The sequence below is a fragment of the Hipposideros armiger genome, unplaced genomic scaffold (assembly GCF_001890085.2).
Source record: "Hipposideros armiger isolate ML-2016 unplaced genomic scaffold, ASM189008v1 scaffold_470, whole genome shotgun sequence".
Classification (NCBI taxonomy): domain Eukaryota; kingdom Metazoa; phylum Chordata; class Mammalia; order Chiroptera; family Hipposideridae; genus Hipposideros; species Hipposideros armiger.
Genome location: NW_017731820.1, coordinates 186,977 through 209,119, shown reverse-complemented (window position 1 = coordinate 209,119; position 22,143 = coordinate 186,977). Strand labels below are relative to the sequence as shown.

The following is a 22,143-nucleotide window of genomic DNA, read 5'->3' as shown; positions in this document are numbered from 1 at the left end:
CCCCCTCACAAAAAGTAATTCTTTCGGGGTGCTTGGAGTTAGGGTTAGTTATCAGAATGTTTACAGAGAGATTGGTCCAGGTCACCTGCCTGCTTTGTTCCCTAAGATCTGTGACTGGGAGTGAAAGGAACATAAGCCAGCTTCTTTAACTGCTCCCAGTGGACCAAAACAAGCAGGAAAGGCTGAAAAGACCAACATGACTCTATTTGGAGCATAAGAAAATATTACATATGTGTCCAATTTAGAATAGGATTATAAAGAACAAAATTGTGGTCATCCTCAAGTCTAGGTATGAAGGATCTGGTACCAGTCTAATAGGAAGGCAACCATTCAATGCTTTCAAATGACTGATTTCTAAGTTTTGATTGATCTATCCAAGAATTTGGACTGTTTGAACATTTAAATGGCAGCACACTAAGTGATCATGTTACTATATTGTTATTTGCAATTCATGAGGGTGATAACTGCCATCTTAAATATTTGCTCTTCTCCCCCTAACTAAGCTCATTTAAAAAGGTGATAATTAATACTAACAACTCAAGAATAAAAGCTAATAAAAGAATCTCAGTGTATATTTGCAGTGTTTTAAATTTTACTTCTTTCCTCACATTAAACAGGAATTATAAGTGACATATTGATGGCCCATATAACTGTAACTTTGACTTTAATATTCTCTGTAATCACCCAACATAAATAAGGATTGACACATATGCAAAAAGTAGTGAAAATATCTCAGGAGCTGATTCCCTGAGGAAATGGACCAACTGAGGTTGATAAACTTTCTGCACCAAAAAGCAAGGAAAGCTTGAGTTGTGTTTATTTGCAAGCCATTGGCAAGCTACAAAATGAATGTATTATGAATATCAGTCAGTTCAATTTTCCTACTGGATTTGTGGAACGTGCAATACTGCCGAGATATTTTTCTTGTTCAACATCTCTTTCTATGTGTTCTTATAGTGAAAACTATGGGCCAATTTTTAGTCATTAGAATCTACAAAATAGCATTTTATGTAGGCCATCACTGTGATTATAGAAAGTCCTTGTGGGTGGAGAAAAACGAACCGGAGCAGGGAGGTTTCAAATGTCGTCACAATGCCCAAGATTGTCACACAGGTTTTCTAGGTCTATAAGCAATTCTCTTAAGGAAGTGGCAGAACCCTGTAGACCCTGGTTTCCTCATTAGTAAAATAAGGGATTGGGCTGAGGGGTCTCTTGGGAACGTTATAGTTTTAAAGTGCTTGTAGAGTACAGCTCTTTGTATTAATCGAAATAACTTATTTACAAACCATGGTGAAGCATAGTTATTTTTCATTATTTCATTCTTCAACCAGTAAACATAACATGTGTGCTTTGTTTTACCATGTTTGCTTTTCTTGGAAAATTATTTTATGAAAAGAGTTTTGGGCTAATATTTACAGTAAAAAATGTATCCTTTCTTATTCTACAATAGAAGTAGACGGTTGTTCCTAATTCAGAACTGCAAACATGGCTTAATTACATGTTATGCTCTACCAATAATTTTAGTTTGCTTTTAAATCAAACTAAAATTGATTTTATATGTCAAATTAACCTTGAAAATTATTGAGAGTAAATTTAAATTTAGATTAGGTAGTAAGCAATACAATGTAAACATAACTCTGGATCAGTGACACACTAAGAAAATCTCCAAAATATGAACAAGTTGCCATTTGTAACTGTCCTTTACCTAAGCAGACAGCTACATTAGCTATGTTTCCTCATAGTCACTAGACTCAACAGTAATTATCTTCCAAGTAAGGAAATTACACTGGAAAACATTAATCAATTAAAGGCTGATTTTCACGTATCCCCATAGACATAAAAAACCAGAATGCAATTCTTTGTTTTTCATAACCTGAATGTTTTTGTCAATGCAAATGTCACCCTCACATATCAGTCCAGGAGCAAAACCCACTAAGTACCTGACTTTTTTACTATATAAAATAATAAATAATACCTCATTATACTTTAGTATGTATTCCTTTACATTTACATTGCTGAACACGTAAAGACCATGATGCAAATGATCTAGTGTATTTTTCACCACCTCGGGAATATCGGAATGATCAGTGGCTGCGTCACCACTGCCAAAGTGAGCCACAGTTAGACACAGAGAAACAGTCTTCCTTGTCCAATTCCAACTCCAGTTTGAAACACGAACTCTTTTTTAAAGAACTGAAGATACTACATGGGCTTGAATCTAAGTTCCATTTCTCTTAACAGCAAGAACATTTCTGTCTATGACACATGGTCTTGTTTTAAACCTATTGCATACAAACGTAGGAACACAGCACGTCCTGCCTACACAATCTGCTCGCTGAGCGATTTTAATTACCTCACTGCCATGGGTGCCCTGGCTTTGATAGTTATCAAATCTATCTTTCTATTGATTTACTTTTATTTTCATAGTAATCTGGACATAAAGTTCAAATTAATTAAGAGTGTGATATTTTTCTTCTCCTAATAAGCAATATATGTATGTAATCCATAAAGCAGCTTCATAAAACTGTGGTTTTAAGTACCCTTAAGTCTAAGTAACAAAAGTCGAGACACATTGAAATTAGAAAAGGAAAACCTGAGCTCCTTGCTATATCTGGCTTTTTTGGATCATTTATTAATATATTCAGTTTAGCAATTATTTCAACATTCTGTAGGCCCCCTAGAGCACCATTCGATATGATGTAATAGAATCATACCCTGTTGAATCAGAGGGAAAAAAAATCTATACATCATCAAATAGTAATCAGTTTTCACTGAGGGAATAAATTAGGTCTATATCATTTACATCTCACATTAGTTCATTTCAGGAAACATTGATTGTATACAGAGAGTCTGCTAATTAATGGAAAACACCAATGATGAATAAGATGAGTTTGTGTGCCTCCCCCCCCACCCAATATCTTAAGGCCTGCTATGTTTTGAATGCTTTGATAAATATTCCACTGGATATAGTCACATAATGTGAGTAAAGAAAAGAAAAAGTTCATTGTGGAACTTCAGAGAAGTCGTCTTGTTGGAAATTGCATTTCAATTGAGTCTTGGAAAATCAGACAGATTGGTCAGGTGACGAATGATGGAGAGGTCATGGCAGTCCAAGAGGCCATCTTGGATGAAGGTGTGTTAAAAAGCACATCATGTATTTGGAAATAGAAACAGTTTGTGTTAGCGGAGCATGAAGTGTACCATGGACACGATAGGGTGTAAGACTACAGAGGTAACAGGAAGGGTGCTAACATGTCAAGCTAACAACTTGGACTTTACAGGCAATCTAGATCTTTAAAATCTTTTATTTGTTAAGGTTTTATTGGGACATTAGGGGAGGGGAACAGCATTGGGTAATTGGGGAGGGAGAACAGACAAGTTGCTGTCCCTTTGTTCTTCAGTCTAGTTGTGGAGGACGTCGCTTCACTGGCCCATGTTGGTATTATCGTTGTGCTCTTCCCGGGTGAGGCAGTCACTTGCCAGCCATTGGACGGCCATTCATGGTGGCTCTTGGCAGCTCACGAAAGCTTACGCCAGCTGCCCGCCAGCCCTACTGCAGCCTACACAATCGCCAGCGACTCTCGGCAGCCCAGCTCCAGGTTAAGCTGTTGTTCAGCATCTTAGCTGTAGAGGGCACAGCATCGCTGGCCCTCATGTGGGATCCGAACCGGCGACTCTGCTGCTCAGAGCTGGCGTCCCAAGCCAATTCTTTACCAAGGTGCCACTCAGCCAGCCCAGATCTTTAAAGTCTTTTAAGTACAGATATGATGTAGCCAGATTAGCAGTTTGGATTTAAAATTAGCAAAATGATTTACAAATAGAATTCGATAAGTGCTAATGGGATTGATGAATCTGTGTCATGATATATTGATCCCCAACAACATAATAAATCTTCTTACATCATACAGACACACACACACACATCCATGCACGTGTACGTGTGTGTGTGTGTGTGTGTGTGAGAGACGAACAAAAATATAATAATATGGGGCCTTTTATATTATACAAAATTAAACAACTAATTTAAGTAGCAAAACAGGTTGACTTCCAGAACTGTTTCTTATTTCTCTGCCCAGCTAAGCTGATCTAAACAGAAATTCTTATGAACTTTAATGAATATATGTTGTACCAGGTTAAATAATGTTCCTCCCAAAATTCATATCCACCCAGAAACTCAGAATGTAGACTTCTTTGGAAATGGGATCTTTGCAGATGTGACTGGTTACTTTACAAAGAGTCACACTGGGTTAGGGTGGATCCTAACCAACAGCAGGTGTCCTGCTAGGAAGGCCACGTGAGGATTTAGAGACACAGACACACAGAGGGAGGGAGGCCATGTAAAGACAAGAGATTAGAATGATGCAGCTACACGCAAAGCGACAGCAAGCACAGTGGGCCGCCACCCGAAGCCCAGGGAGAGACATGAAACTGCCCCTCCCTCTGGGTCTCCAGGGAGAAGCAGCCCTGCTGACACCTAGATTACAGACCTCTGCCCTCCAGAACTGTGAGATAATAAATCTCTGCTGTCTGAAGCCACACAGTTTGCGGGTGATTTGTTATGACAGCCCTAGCAAACGAACACATGTTTCTACGGCCGTTTCTCTTGCCGAGGCAGCAAGAAAGCTACGGGAACAAGTCTGTGGTACTGATGAGAAAATACTCTCAGCACAGCATGAACAGGACAAAATACTGTCCCCCTTCGTCTGTATTTGGCGTCTCCTGAGATATTTTTCTCCCCAGCCTAGAACTTATTTTCCATCATGATTCGCAATGGGTGACGGATCTAGGCTTTATTAATTATTCATCCAAATTGAAGGCATAGATAAAATTACTTCAGTTGTGTGGATCCAGGTTTCCTGAGGTGCCGACCTTACTCTTATGAAGACTCTGGTTAAAGCTGATTTAGTGCTTGTCACTGAAAACGCTCACTCCTTTCATTAGTACAGTGGGGTGGGCTTTAGTTAAATGAATGCTTGAGTACTACAGCCATAAATGATTATTTTTTTTTATTATGACTGGACTGTGATTTCTCGCATCTGCTCCATGTAGTCCCTTTGGTGTAGAGGAAGATTAGCATTTGGGAGATAGCGTATGAGTCAAAAGACATGGGGAATATCGCTGAGTTTTCAAAATAACAGCATGTGCTTGTTTCAACTAAACTTGAGGGGACATTAAATAGAGAGGGGGCAGGACAATCCAAAAGGCATTTAAATTCACTGAAATTGGAATTCCTATCATCATCAAGACAAGCCAGGAAACAAAACCAGTAGAGCCCTAAAGACTTCAAAGCCACAGTCTGGAACTGAACTGCTCCACCTGGATTAGAGTGAACTTCATGCTTCAACCTTGGGAGGCACCTAATTTCTCAGATGACAGAGTGATCATGGAAGAATGGCACAGAGGAAAGATGACACTCGCCAGGGGAACTACCATAGGCTACTCTCCAACAGGAGCAATGCTCACACTGAGATTTCTCCCTCTCTAGTTCCTCTGGCAAAATTGGAAATAAAAGTAGTGCAACCCTATCTCCTAACCTGCAGGTTTAAGATAAATCTTAGAGAAATCCCCTACGGGGTTTTTAAAAAGACGAGAGAATTCATTTCTCAATCCCGTAAGAGTCATCAGAGCTTCGCTTCTCTCCTTGCTGGGACCCCAGAGTACACAGTGCCTGCTACTCACATGAGGGCAAAACGGGAGGGTGTGTCTGATCTATATTCCCCACTGACAGATCCACGACTCCTTTTCTCCTTGAAAAATGAAACAAGGCCCTCAAAGCAACAGTTCCCTACGTGCAAGGAAACATAGAGGGCCATCTTCCAAGGACTCACTCCTGTCCAAATCCCAGTATAGGTAAATTTAAATCATTGTATCTTTGGGAAACTTGTCCATAACAAGTGTGTTTAACTCATCTTTTTCTTATTATAAACATGTATATTTTTCTTGGGAAAGATATACATATAATTTGCATTCTTCAAAAATAGACAAATGAAAAATAATCTGACCTAGAAGCTGATTAGGGAAATGACCTGTCACCACATATTTGACAGTTAAGATAGCCTCCAGGATGATTAGATTGTCTTTTTCTGCCCCACCCCCAAACAAAGGGAAAAAATTTAGAGACTGTCACTTAAAGAAACAAATGTTATAATTTGTATAGATTGTAACAAGAAAAATAAGAAGCACATGTTTTTGGTTCTTCTAAGCTGCATCATCCTATATGGTAGCCATTAGTCACATTATTTTAATTCTAATTAATTAAAATGAAATAACATGAGGAGTCTAGTTCCTCAATTGTCTTAGGTACATGTCAACTGCTCGACAGCTACACATGGCCGGTGACTAGAGGAAGTAGGGACCACTTACATCTTTGTATAAAGTTCTATTGGAGGGCACTGCGCTGGGCTATTTAGTCACATTTGTATTCATTTCCTGTGACTGTTACAACAAATTACCAAAAACACAGTGGATTAAAACAAAAGAGATTTGTTCTCTCCCAGTGTTGGAGGCCAGGAGTCCCAAGTCCGTTTCCCTGGGTTGAAATACTATCTGCAGGGCCCCACGGCCTCCGGGGGCTCTGGGGGAGAATCTGCTGGCGTCCTCTTCCAGCGTCTGGTGGTTGCCCACATTCCATGGCTTGTGGGTAGATCTGTCCAATCTCTGCCCCGGTGGTCACCCGCCTCCATCTTTTATGTCTGTGAAACCTCCCTCTGCCTACCTTTTACAAGGATACCTGTGACTGCACCTGGAGCCCACTGGACAATCGCCCCATGTCAAGGTCATTAACTTAATCACATCAGCAAACAATTGTCTTATCAAGTAACATTTATAGACTCCAGGAACTAGAACCTGCTATCTTTGAGAGGCCATTATCCAATTTACTGAAACCTCTACAACACTATTTTCCCATTTCTATTTTAGTTTATTTGATTCTATGCTGCCAATTTATCATTTACTCCACTGGCATCTATAGGGATAAATGTTAATCCAGTTTCCTAAAGCGTATGATTTTTCTCCCAGAAAGGCTTTTACACTAGAAAATCTAGCTTCCTATTTAGCTTCACGTATTTTTCCCTCCCGTGTTATGATTGCCGGAGCTCAGGATTGATGGAAAAGCCCATGGCAGCAGTAACTCAAAACTTTGCAAATCTACTTGCAATGATTACAGAACATGTCATATTTTAAGCCACACTTTAAGCAGAAACAATAGCAGAATTAAAATCCCCAAGTCCGTATATTGAAATAATTAGACACATGTACAATGTATTTAAGAAATACAAAAAGGGAGTTTAAAAGAGGCTTAAAGGAAATGAAACTTTTTAGATGGCCAAGTAAGTATGAAAAAGATGAAAATCAAACTTATAAACTGTAACTGACATTGAAACTCAGTGCTTGGCTTTAAAAGAGTGGCATGTTTAGCTCAAAGAAAGGAAAAGGCGTTCTTAAGACTATTCAAAATGTATCACAAAGAGCCAAAAAGATGGAGAATAGCATAGGTTTCCACATTCTAAACATTTCATAAGACTTTAGGTAATTTAATTAATATGCTTTGTGGTGGAACAAAACCTCTTGCCAATCCTTTACTTGAGATATTCTTAAGGCATTCTTCTAAGGGCGCTTGTGCATACATGTAAATATACATGTATAACATACAGAATGTATAACATACAGACACCCTGACACGTTATTTCTATGTAAAAACAGAGGGCAGTCTGCCGTCAGAGAAAGCAAACGACGACACACAACTGAAAGTGCACAGGTCGCTGTGTACATGCAGGCGGCAGACCCCAGACACAGCTGTGGGGGGAGCTACTCACAGTACGCGCAGCCGTAGACCTCGATCCGCAGCCCGATGCGGCCTTCCGCGCTCCAGTCCAGCGGCACCGCGCGCACGTAGCGGGCCACCACCGGGTGCTGGAGGTCGTGCCGGACCACGCCGTCGGAGTTGGTGTTCCCCGGGAACGCCTGCAGGGAGAGCGGGACGAAAGGATCAGCGGAAAATACCTGCAGAAGCCGCCGTGTTCTCCAAAACACACTTCAATGCCCTGTGCCGATGGCAGGGTTTTATATTCCGCACACCAGCAACAATCCGAGTGGGCACGGGGAGGAAGCTTTGGGCCAGCTGAGGGGCTCCGTTGGTTAAGAGCGTGCCCAAGAGTGCGAGCTCTGAGCAGCAGGGCCGCCGGTTAGATTCCCACATGGGCCAGTGACGCTGCGCCGGACCTGAGCTGCCGCCGAGCTGCCAACAGGTGGCAGGATGGCTCAGCTGGTGACAGCATGTGCTCCTAACAACACGACTGCCTGTTCATGGTGGGCTACACCCACCAGCAACCAAGACTGAACGCTGCACCTTGAGCTGTGCTGCTGCCCAGATGGCTCAGTGGATAGAGCGTGTGCTCTTAACAATAAGGCTGCTGGTTTGACTCTGCATAGGATGGTGGCTATGTCCACCTGCAACTAAGATTGAGCACAGCACCTTGAGCTTAGAGGCCATGAGCTGCCGACAGGCAGCCAGATGGCGACTGGCGCCCTCCACAACTAAGATTGAAGAACAGCAACTTGGCTGGTCCCCTTCCCCAATTCCCCAACACTGTTCCCCTCTCCCAATTCCCCAATTTAAAAATTGGGTGCCTAACTCAGTGAGACTCAATTTTAGCACTTCTGCTGGGACAACTCAGTCATTTGCCCACTCATTCAGTGATCCATTCACTTGCTCATTCATTCATTCAGTCAGGAACTGAGAGCCTTCTATGTACCAGACACTGCTCAAGTCCCTCGGATACAGGGCTGAACAAGAGAGATCGAGTTTCAGTTTGCATGACATTTATGTTATTCAAGTACATAGAGGGGCAAAGTGGGGCAGATAAATAAGAGAGATACAGTAAAATAAACAAACAAATAATAGAGATATAGTGAATATATACAGAGGGTGCCCAAAAATGTATGCACATTTTAAGAAAGGAAAACCATATTAAAATTGTAATACTCAATATATACCAATAAAAAAAGGTGAATACAAGTCACGTTTGACTTCTGCAATTACAAGAGGTGCTCAAAGTGGTTCCCATCAGCATCCAGACACTTCTGATGATGGCGAATTACTGCTTGAGCAATGTTGACCAAAGTGTCTACTTGTATACACTTTTATGACACCCCCCGTATATATAAAACCAATACTAAATTATATATTATAATATATATGTTACATTAACTTATAATTTATATTAACTATATTATATATTATATGTTATTGTTATATATTGTATATATATTAAATAACGTGTATAGCATATACAAAGGCCAGCATTGCAAATGCCTTGAACATACTTCGCCTGTTCGGGGTACCGTAAGGAAGTCAGGGTTTCTGGAGCACAGTTGAGAAGGACAGAGTGAGGGAGATGCTGGAGAGGTAGGGGTCAGAGCAAGGAGGGGCTGTGGGCCACGGTCATGGTACAGATTTCATTTGAAATGTGCTGGAAGGAAATCCACTGGGGAGTTTAAAGCAAGAAAGTTACCCATCTTATAATTTTGAAGATTGAGGCCTAAAATCCCCCTTCCTAAATAAAGTGAAGTTCCTAGGAGAACAGCAAAGACGACAGCATAATACAAAATACATGACGGATGGAGTACTCTGGTGACAAGGTGGAGTGGGGTCCTTTAAGGACAAGAGAAGAACGGTGGTGTGGAAGTGAGTGCTGCAGACAAGCAACAGGACACTTACTACAGCCGGGATCCCGAATGCAAGGCCTGAGAGGAGAAAAGAGAAGGAAACCCAGAACTACTGAGAAAGGAGCATCTCCTTCTGGACCGGACATCAGAGGAAGAGAGAGTGGGACATCGCATCGGCATCTAAACGCAGAGCTGGCTCGAGAAAGCCCTAGGCTTTTTTATGATTGGACCTGTTTCCTCACTTTTATTTTATTTTTTTTTAAGCAACTGAAAGAATGTCGACTAACACAGAGATATTTAAAGGGAAAGACAATTAGTGCAGACTTAGATATTCTGCATTTGAGATTTCACCATGAAACTAAAAAGCCGCACAGAGAATTTGAGATGTTTCGGAGGGTGGTGTTTTATCCAGCGTTAGCTTTGCAGAGTGCAGAGAGTGCATTATTTGTGAACAAATGCCTGATATAAGACGGGTGTTTTCGTCAGCATTCACAGCATCAGGAGACTGTGCATTATGCACTTCTTTCCATTGCCCAGCTCACTGAGATTTGCGACATTATCCTAATAGAATTTTAAAGTATTTCCAAAGAATCGTGTAGGCGTTACCGATCATTACCTTGAATACAAAAGCATAACATCATGTGAAATGGCTCCTTTCACGTAGTTTTTGGAAAAGTTAAGGAACAGAGAAGAAGTCCTAGCCATTGATTTAATAAAAACAACATCTAATATTTATACATCCGTTTATTATTTAAAGGGTTCTAGCACACACCGTATTTTTGCACTTCACAGAAAACCCTGTTTGGTAGGAATGCTATTTTTTTTTTCTTCAAATTGGGAAATTCGGCATCAAAAGAATGAGAGGACTTACTGATGCTGAACAGCTAAGAAGGACCAACAAGGGCCAAGTCACAAGCTCGCCCTCCTTCCTTCCATCCTGACCTTTAAGAATCCAATGCTCAGCTGGGAATAAAGACTTTTCCAGCTAAGACCGCACATTCATGTTTCATGTTTGATACTGTACATTTGAATATCAAATGTAAAGTTGGATAGTTTTATCATACTACATTTTGGATGTACATTAAATTTCTGGCCCACTTATTAGATAGCATATTCTGCCTGCATACTTTACTTCTCTCTTCATTTATGTTTCCACACATTTTGACAAAAATGAGTATTTTTCTTTCTTACACATTTTTGAAAACATAATCCTATTGTGGTCATTAGCTAGAGCGCCTCTGCAGTTTTTATACAAGTAATGCAAAGTATGAATAACACTAATAAAAATGAAGAACTGGTCTAATCTGGGTGGTGAACACAGTGCAGTATGTATATGATGTATTATAGGATTGTACACTTGAAACCTATGTAATTTTACTAACCAGTTTAACCCCAAAAATGTAATAATAATAAAAAAAAGACTCGTGTGCTACAGTGCATTTTAGCAGCATTGGCTTCAATGTCATAGGCCTTGAAAATGACTTTTTTTTTAAATGTAATTTGACTTTCACATTCACCTGTAGCTTCTCACATAGCTGTAGAAAGAAAAAATAGTGTTAGAAATACAGCTGATTTTTACAAAACACTTAAGATTTTAAAATCTGCATCAAAATTGAAAGATTAAAATGAATTTGAATCCCTCTTGAACAGAACAATATCCTTTAAAATTCAACCTTCATTTAGACAAATGTCACAGAAAAATATATGCTTTGTGGATATATAAAAAAGGCCAAATTTATCATTGTGTGACTGAAAAATCAATTTACAGAAGCTTGTGAATTATATGTCATTTCTATTAAACCTCCTTTACTGGCTGTGATTTGTATATATGCTGAGACGTATAGTTTTGTTTTGTTTTACTAACACAGCATTTATGTAAATTGATAAGCTTTATGCTTTGCAAAGCTAAGAGCAATGTTATATAATGGTAAATCACTGGCGCTACTTCAGAGTTACTGTCCTATAAATTGTTAAATATACAGTGAAGACTTAGAGCATTTTTATAACATATTGCAAGTTATTCGGAAGGCTAATTTTGAATGACCTAAACATCACTGAAATTTCAATAACTGAAAATTTCCCACCATATACACTAAATGTTTCTTATACTTCAAACAACAGTTCAGATGGCCTAAGAAAGAGGGAGAGGGAAACTTTTTCCATAAAGTACGAAACAGTAAATATTTTAGGCTCTTCCAGCCAAGTACCTCTCAGTCCAATGTCCTCTTTCATCTTCTTTCCTGCTATTTATTTATTTTTTATTTATTTATTTATTTTGGAACAACACTTTAAATTGTAAAAAACAGAGAAAGAAATAAAAGGCATCCAAATTGGAAATGAAAAAGTTAAATTGTCACTTTTTGCAAATGACATGATTCTTTATATAGGTAACCCTAATGACTCTACCAAAAACTATTAGAATAAACAAATACAGTAAAGTTGCAGGATACAAAATCAATGTACAAAAATCTGTTGCATTCCTATATGCTAACACTGGAATTTCAGAAAAAAGTGAAAAAAATTCCTTTTGCAATTGCAACCAAAAGAATAAAATATCTAGGAATAAACTTAACAAAGGATTTGAAGGACCTATGCACTTTTAAAAATGATAAGACCTTATTAAAAGAAACTAAAGAAGACACAGAGATGAAAAGAGATTTCGCGTTCATGGATTGGAAGAATCAACAGAGTTAAAATGGCCATATTACCCAAAGCAATATACAGATTTAAGGCAATCCCCATCAAAATACCAATGGTATTTTTAAAGAAATAGAACCAAAAAAAATCATATTTGTATGGAATCTCAAAAGACCCCGAATAGCCAATGAAATCCTAAGAAAAAAAACAAGGCTGGAGGTATCACATTCCCTGACTTCAATTTATACTACAAAACAACAATAATCAAAACAGCATGGTATTGGCAGAAATACCGACACACAGAACAATGAAATAGAATTGGAAACCCAGAAATAAGTCCACATATATATGGGCAGATAATTTTTGACAATGGAGCCAAAAACGTACAATGGAGACAAGAAAGCCTCTTCAATAAATGGTGCTAGGAAAATTAGAAATCCATGTACAAAATAATGAAATTTGACTGCTATCTGTCACCATATGCCAAAATTAACTCAAAATGGGTGAAAGACCTAAACATAAGACCTGAAACAATAAATTGCACAGAAGAATCCATAGGTACTAAACATATGGACCTTGGGTTCTGAGGGCATTTTATGAATTTGACCTCAAAGGCAAGGGAAGTAGAAAGCTAAAATAAATGAATGGGACTATATCAAACTAAAAAGCTTCTTCACAGCAAAAGGAACCATCGACAACACAAAGAGGCAACCAAACGAATGGGAGAAGGTATTTGCAAACAATGCTTCCAATAAGGGGCTAATATCCAAAATACATAAGGAACTCATACAATTCAAGAAAAATAAAACAATACAATTAAAACATGGGCAGAGAACCTGAATGGACACTTCTTCCAAGAAAACATACAAGTGACCAACAGACATATGAAAAAATGCTCAACTTCACTAGCTATTAGGGAAATACAAATCAAAACCACACTGAGATATCACCTCACACCTGTTAGAATGGCTGTCATCAACAAGTGTTGGAGAGGTTGTGGAGAAAAAGAAACCCTCCTATACTGCTGGTGGGAAGGTGAATTGGTACAGCCGCTATAAAAAACAGTAGGGAGGTTCCTAAAAAAATTAAGAAGTATTATAAGACCCAGCAATTCTCTTCTGAGTATCTACCCCCAAAATCTGAAAACATTTTTCTGTAATGATGTATGTACCTCTATGTTCACTGCAGCATTATTCACGGTGTCCAAGATATGGAAACAACCAAAGTGTCCTTCAATAGATGATTGAATAAAGAAGATGCGGTGCATATATGAACATAGAATACTACTCAGCCACAAGAAAAGACGAAATAGTGCGATTTGCAACAGCATGGATGGATCTTGAGATTATCGTGCTAAGCAAAATAAGTCAGAAAAAGTTGAGAACCATATGACTTCATTCATGTGGGATATAAAACTGAAAGCAACAAATGAACAAGACAAACAAAGAAACAGAAACTCAAAGACACAGAGCAGTTCAGTGGTTACCAGAGAGTAAGGGGAGGGGGTGGTAGAAGAGGGAAAAGGGGGTCAAATATATGGTGATGGAAGGAGAACTGACTCTGGGTGGTGAACAAGGCAATATATAGATGATGTATTATAGAAATGTACACTTGAAACCTATATAATTTTACTAACCAATGTCACCCCAATAAATTTAATAAAAAATGTAAACACCATCTTAGCTCACAGACTTTAAAAGAACAGGCAGGGACCAGTGTGGGCCCATGGGCTCTAGTTGGCCAGGCCCTGATCTAAGAGAATCTTTCAAATTAATAAAAAAAAAAATCCTCCCTGAACTGAGATAGGACGCACAAGTCTCAGGTCATCAGAAGACGGGTCAGCCCCTTGGCATTGAAAAACCAGTGTACTTTGGAAAAACATTTTGTCATCCCTTAAAGCACATAATTTATCAGACTGGAGGAAAATATACAGGGACTTAAAAGTGTGCTGTGTGTGATGCATGAACTAAAATGTTCCCTCCAATTCGCTGTTATAGGGCCTGAAGTGTAACTTATGAAGTATTCTGTGAAGAGAATAAATATATTTAGTCTTCACTAAAATCTCACATTCCAAGAAACCTAAAATAAGGGATCATGAGGCTTGCAGCAAATGAATGAGACTACATATCTTAGCGCAAAGGTTTGGCTTAAGAATGAAAAATGTGTCTAAAACAGGAGCAGATTGTAGTGCTACGGACAAGTCTCGTACATGGGAAATCAGTGAGAAAAACAACAACACACGAATGCTTCCTCAACTGAGAGACTTTGTTTTCTTAAAATACAAAATTTTATTGTATTTCTGGCTGCACCAGAAACTCATATTGATTATTCCTTAAGTTGATGTCATAAACCTGTGATCACTATTATCACTTTTCTTAAAAATGAAATTTTATGTCTGGCTGGATTTTAAATTTTATTTTCCCCATGTTAGCCATTTACATCAAAAAGCAGAAATAGATTTTTCGTTCCCCAGCCCTGATGTAAGTCTCCAGGCTTACATACACTCCCTGCAGAGGCAGGAAGAAAAAGAGCGCCTTCCTAAAATCCTGAACCTGGTACACTCAGGAGTGCATGACCTCTTCACCTGGACTCGCGCCACTTCCAGCAGGACCCAGCTCAGACAGAGCTCCCTGACAGGATGGCATCCGAGCACCCTCGCTTCTCAATCCCCCAGTTCTGCAGGACGCCTCATAGCATCATATACTTCTCATTCCCTTCACTGGATTGTTATTACTTACGTTTCTGATTACCCATCTAAAGAATGATTCAGGAGCATGTAAGCATCAAACCTGTAGTCCACCACTATATCTGACGCCCCTCGCATTGTGGTTGGTGTCCAGTAAGTATCCATTTACTGCCTGATTATAGGAGTGAATAAAAATGTGCATTCCCGTACTCCCACCTGTTTACATTTCAAAGCTTTTAGTATTCCTGGATGTATCATTTATAGTTAATAAACCATACGTTTGATCATATCCTACAGGAAAAAAAAATGGAGGTTGCTAGTCTGATTCAAGACACAGGGTTAGTAAAGTTTTCCCGCCGATATGGGGGTGTCATTATAAGTCTGTAAAATGTACAGGAGTCACAGAGGTCATGGGGAAAAACAGGAAACGATCATGCAAAAATCATGTGAAAATCAGAGGAGAAATGCTAGGAGCAATGTGAACATCACATACACACACACACACACCTCCTCCCCCTGCCCATCAAACCTCACATGTTCACATGGGTAATTCACTTGGACTCTGCTAAAAACACACTCTTTTTGGATTGTAAAACCATGGCAAACATGTGGGGCAAATGTCAAACAGTCCCTCCATATATGAGCAGCAATACTCTCTCTGGACACATCTGCTTTGGACTCGATTAAATACATCTTCTGATCTACTACATTTTGCCAAAATTGCGAACAGATTTCAAAAGTATTTCACTAGAGGCACCATTCATTAATTAAGAAAAAATACATAATGCAAGAAAAATAATTTGACTTGGAAAAACGATAAGGTAAAAGCCTTTAAAAGACCAGTTCATCTTTCCCTTGCTTTGTTTCTCACGGGGATCACGTGGTGATGGCATTACATGGGTTTTACCTTTTGTGCGCATGTGCTCGCAGTCTACCTGAAAGGGAGGTTCAGTCCTTCTCCTGCCTGCGTTGCCTCCCACCTTCATTCCTCCTTAATCTCGTCTCAGGTACAGGACATGGGAGTCCTGCTTCCCTGCCTCCCTCCCTCCCTTAATACTGTCAAGCTTGATAGCATCGCCTTCGGTTTTCTTATTTTGTCTATATATTTATTTAATATGTTGAAAAAAAATAATTGTTAAAGTGTTCGACAACATCTGTGTAAGAAGATAGAGACAGATTGCACAGGGGTTTTTCTTCAATGCAGCTCTACAGACGACAGATGCCAACACACAATTCAGTGGCCACAATTTTACAAGGGCAACCAAAATTCCAATGTAGGAATTCCACTTTCTGCTGACTTCGTGCAGAAATAGTTCAGAGCATCTAGAGCAGCGGTTCTCAACCTGTGGGTTGCGACCCCTTTGGGGATCAAACGACCCTTTCACAGGGGTCGCCTAAGACCATTGGAAAACAAAAAGATATTTACATTACGATTCAGAACAGTAGCAAAATTACAGTTATAGAGTAGCAACAAAAATAATTTTATGGTTGGGGGTCACCACAACATGAGGAACTAACTGTATTAAGGGGTCGGGGCATTAGGAAGGTTGAGAACCGCTGCTCTAGAGGAATGGATGGATCACACTGCCTTCAAGTTGTCTCCCATAAACGCTGCTTTTCTCAAGTTTTGGATACGTCTCAATGTCAGTAAATTGGAGAATATACTCCTTGGAAAGTGCCCAGAGTACATCTCTTTCTAAATGTGGGATCAAATGCTTTCCTAAGCATAAGGCCAACAAAATAATCAAGCTTTATTTATAATGAGTTTATCCTTTCTCAATGTAATATACTTATGCTTCCTACCATTTTTATATTCTATAGCAAGTTTAATACTCAGTAATGTTTCTTCGTGATACAGAGAAACAGCCCATATAAAGATACCATCTGGGTCTACAAAAGCTATTTCTTTTCTAATATATTTGAATCTCACCTTTCATGGAAAAAAAAAAAAGGAACCCAAAGGTTTACATCATATGACTCCATTTTTACTAGTTCTAGTGTTGAACTCTTCTCCCAGTGCAAAATTTCTCAAATAAACGGGTTGTGCACTGCGTTTCCCCTTTCTCTGGGCTGTCTTTAAGTTCTAGCAATTTGCTTACTGCTGTCTTTTCTTTGGAAATAGAAATCAAAAAGATCACTGAAGATGACCCAATACGCTTTTCCCTGGTTATTTGATTTTTTTTTAACATCTCCCACAGTTAGTCGTCTTCTCCTCAAAGCTCTCTTACTGAAGGATGTTTCTATGTTGTACATTTGATTTGGTCTGATATCACTTCTCTGACATCATCTTCACTGGAGAGTCTTAACTTTTCTGTGGATTATTAAGGACCATGTTGTTCTCACTAACCTTTCTCAAATGATCATCCACTTTCTTGCCTTCACTCATTAAGTTCCAGGAGGGTATTTTGTTGCCAGTCTGTGTTCCCTCCACCCCTCTGACTCATTTTCTGACTTCGGCATAATGGCGGAAGGAGCTCTTACAGGTGCCCTCTGGCACCTGACTGCAGTCCATTCATGAGGCACACCAACAGATGACCAGCCCTTCATGGGCAGCTTGTCTTCCAGGGCTCCAGCTCTCCCTGGTCTATGATGACAATGTTTCTGCCCTTCGCTCTGCAAGCTCTAGCAATAGTAATGGCTTCCCCATGTTTGTAGTTCATGAGCAACTCATCCTCCTTGTTCTGTTCCCTTAAACCTGGCCACGCTTCTGTGAACTGTCCCCTCACTCAACTCTGTCTAGGTAAACACTTTATTTATTTATTTATTTATTTGTTTTGTTTGTTTGTTTGTTTTTAGCTGAGCCATCCTGCTACCTGTTGGTAACTCAGTGGCTGCTCAGCTCGGGCTGGACTCGAACTGCTATTGCTCAGAGCTCAAACTCTTGAGCGAGCTCTTAACCAACTGAGCCACTCGGCCGGCCCCTAGGTAAACACTTTAGAATGCGCCATCCGCTTCTGATCAGGACACTGACTGGTACATATGTGTACGAAACCCTTATTGTAATTATACTCTCTCAATAATTTTGTTTCCAAATGCCCTTAGCATATACCCAGTTGGAAATATGTCTGTCCAGAATTCTCCTAATTTTCCTAAAATCTTTGGCTCTATTAACTTCACCTTCCCCTGTGCTTTTCATTATTGAATCCTAATTGCATTTCCTTATTTATATTCATTTCCTTTTCATATCTATATCCATTCCAGGGGTTAGGCCCTCTTAAGTGCTTCATGCCTGAGATATTGTGTAGTTTACCAATTTTTCCCCCGCTTTCAATCTTATTCCTCTACAATACAAAATATGGTACTGATCATGCCAAAGTCTCCAACTCAGAAATTTCAGAAAATCCTACTTTGTACTAAATAAAATCCAAGTTCTTTACTGGAGTATGCTATTAAAAACTATCTTGCTATGATCACACTGTACTTAAAGTAACTTGTTCTATCAGGCAAAGCTGTCTCCTAATTTGAAGGATTCACTAGAGTATTACACTATGAAATTAATATAATTTTTGCAAGACACAGACATACAATTTTAAAATGCGCACTTTAAAATATGCTAATCACTAATAATTGAACTATTTTTTGTCAGCTCATGCAAATCAGTCTCTTGTACTAAAGTAGACATAAAAAATTAAAGCAAAAATCATGTAGATATAAAACTATTTTATTTGCAAGATACTCAGATTATTCTAACTCTTTTTATCTTCTCATGAGAACAATAAAGTTAATAGTACTTTGATGTGAAAATATTTTTATTTAACAATAACCAAGATAGATAAGAAGATTAATGAGATATTTAGCATAGGGTGTCAAAGGCCATGTAAATTGTCTAAAACTGTTAACTATTCCATATATACCTTTATTTCCCAAATTTCACGTATCTATAGGTAATGGCTATGTCTAAAGAAAATATCTATAATTTAAAGAAAATTTTCAATCAGCAGTCTGAGGTAGTTGATTAGATAGCATTATCTGATCTAAGAGTATATTAAGTACCTGATCAATTTATTTTATTTTAGATGAGGAAAAAAGAAACAGAAACAAGTTAAATTATTTAAAGACAGAATATTAATTTGCTCTAAGGGCAAAGATCCACGGCTTAAATATTTATTCACTGGAATAACGGCTATTTTCAGACAAGTCTACTCTTAGCTATTAAAAGTAATATGCTGTACAAGAGGCAAGATAAACAGTTGTATTTTGTAGAAATTGCATAGACATATGTAGATAGGCTGACCACAGCTGATGTCAATCAAGGCTGTTTCTCAACTTGGCCAAAAACTTCAACTATTGGGTTGTTGGAAAAGTCATGACATATTTTTTCTATGTTTTTTTCGTTGCAAAAATGAGTCATGACTTTTCCAACAATCCAATATCATGAGAATCTCTCCTTTGTTATAGGTGCATCAGAAATGGTTCACTTAGTTTGCATTCTGGTTTTTTTGTGTGTCTCTGAATAGTTTAAACTCTGAGTCTTCTCTGAAAAGCCCACACATCCTGTTCCCATATTATAAAAAAAGTTTTCTCCCATAGTCACTATCTTAATGGGAAATGAGTAATAGAAAATACCTTCTATACTTCCTATTATTTTTAAATAACTGCATATAGAAAATGTTACTTTCAATTGCCATTCCTATTAATTAATTTTAATAAGAATTTATTATTAAAACCACCATAATAATGGAGTATTTAAGCACATAACTTTTTGTGGGTATATCACACAAAAAGTCTCTAAGGATCTATGTAGACAAAGTAATTCATAAACTTAATGCTTTAGATTTTAAAACCCTGCAACAAGTATTTTTCAAAGGCTGGATTGGAAAATACATGGAAATGACATATTTTAGTCCTTGAAGCAAGTCAGAGTAGAATCTAAAAATTAGTATAATACAGGCTGCATTCTCAGAAGGCAATGCAATTAAATTATGCTGATTAAATAGTAATAAAAACAAAAATACAAGGTATCAAATTAATATAATTTAAATCTTAATTCTGCCACCAACTACTAGCTATGTAAATTTGAATATACTCAAACAACAGAGGGTCACAGGGACAAACCCACCATCGTGGTCAAAAAAGAAAATCATATGATAGTTAAAAACTACTGAGAACAAATTAGTCGTAAAAAGAATCAGATATCAAAATTTGTGACATGTGGCTAAAGTAGTATTTAGAGAGCAATTATAGACTTTATTACAATAGAAAAAGAAAAAGGGTGCAAATCAATGACGTAAGCATAAAACTTCAGAAGTTAGGGAGGGAAAAACACCAGAATAAATTCGAAGAATGTAGAATGTGTAAGAAAATAATTAAAAAGATAAGAGTGGAAATAAAATATAAGGATACAGAAGACCAAAAGGTGATTCTCTACGAAGAAGTAAAATTGGAAAATCTCTGGTGAGACTAATCTCCCTACAAAAAGAGAAAGGAAAATGATGGATGTTAGAAATGAAGAAAGGGCATAACTATAGGTAGACTGAAAATAAAAGAGAATGCTATGAACACGTTTTATGCCAAAAATTTTAAATGGACGTGAAGTGGTCACTATACCATAAACATATAACCTACCAACAATGACCCAAGAGGCAATATACATCATAAAAAAGCCTTATTAAGAAAGTAAAACTGACAATTGAAAAATCTTCCCACTGCTGCTCATGGTTTGCTCAGTTTCTGTCCATTTTGAGAGGAGAGCTTTGGTTTGGGGCCATCTTTATTAGGAGGGTTGTAGAGCAAGCAGCTGGAAGATACACACATTGTTCCTCCTGGAAAACAGGACAGGTCTGTTTCCAGTCCAGTAAATAATGATACTGTCTCCTTGGGGGCAACATTCAGGTGGGTTCCCTTGCATCTCCTTATAAAAGAATGAGGCTTAGGTTTCCTTGTCTGTGTTCTGAATTTCCTGTGTGTCATGGGCCAGTCTGCATCACATCTTTGGGTTTCATGGGGCACAGGGACCAAAGCCCATAAATATAATAAAAATAACAACAATGAACCTCTGATAACACCGACTGCTGATAAAAATGCTGGCCACTGGTAGCAGAAATGCAAAATGTTACAGCCAGTTGGGAAAACAATTCGGCAGCTTCTTAAACGTGCCAAGCAATCCCACTACTCAAGAAAAATGAAAATCTGGCTTCACCTAAAAGGCTGAATGTGCATTTTTTTATAGTAGCTTTATTTATAATCACCCCAATCTGGAGACCTCCCAACCATCCACCAACGGATACATGGATGAACAAAGTAGGGTGCCTGCACAGTCCCCGGCTCAGCGGACTTCCTTCCGCCGTCCGTCCAGGCCAAGTCCGACCTCCGCAGCTTTCACCCTTCACCTCATGGAGTTCCATCCTCCCCACTTCCCACGAGCCCTCTTCCCAGCTGGGCCTTGTGTTATAATTCTTTCCCTAAAAACTGTCCCTGCCTCAATACTTTTAATGAAACGAATCAAGTATACCGATTCAAGAATAAATAAGTGAATCAAGATAAGCAAAAAACAAACAAACCAAAAACCAAAAATCAAAACAACTTCTTTTAACCCTACTCACTTCTTCAGTTACAGTAACATTCTCCTTTACTGACCTCCCAAACCTCTGGAAGAGGCAGCTTTGTTTCCCGCCTTCCAAGAGTGTAAGTTTCATTATCCGCTTTTTCTTACTCTCCTTCAGTGGGCATCTTGCACTAGTACGGTGGGATCCAGGCTTCTGTACCAGTTCTGACCCTCGGCGACCCCTTCGGGACACCTGGTACCCATCCTTAGAGTATCTCTCTGAGGCTGATGTCATTTTGGTTCTGGGGCATGAATCACTTCTCTTATGTCTCTGACTCCTTCCTCCCAGTTTTCTTTCAGGAGGTTCCCTTCCAATCCAAATAATAGGGATTGATTTCCATATTCCTATCTCCAGCCCTAAACTGGATTTTGAGATGTAGGCCAGGATTTTCCACTGTCTGACAAACATCTTTATTTGGATAGCTGGACAATGTTTCAAATTAAAAAGGCAGAAGTCTACCTTTTCACCACGAAAAGGTGCCCCATTTCCTCTATTTCTCATACCACTTGTATTTGTTTTTGTTTTTTTTTTTTTTAGCTGAGCCATCCTGCCACCTGTTGGCAGTTCAGCAGCAGCTTAGCTCGGGCCAGGACTCAAATCGCTGCTGCT

General features: G+C 38.8%; 1 protein-coding gene across 1 annotated transcript in view; it reads right to left on the bottom strand.

The window, feature by feature from the left end:
• The window catches only part of CNTNAP2 (contactin associated protein 2), a gene marked incomplete at its 5' end in the record, with an annotated part of 1,134,943 nt that overhangs the window by 926,353 nt on the left and 186,447 nt on the right, over nt 1-22,143 (bottom strand). Inside the window, one exon of the mRNA XM_019666439.1 lies at nt 7,815-7,962. Coding sequence (XP_019521984.1) covers nt 7,815-7,962 — 148 coding nt within the window. The remainder of the gene's footprint in view (nt 1-7,814; nt 7,963-22,143) is intronic.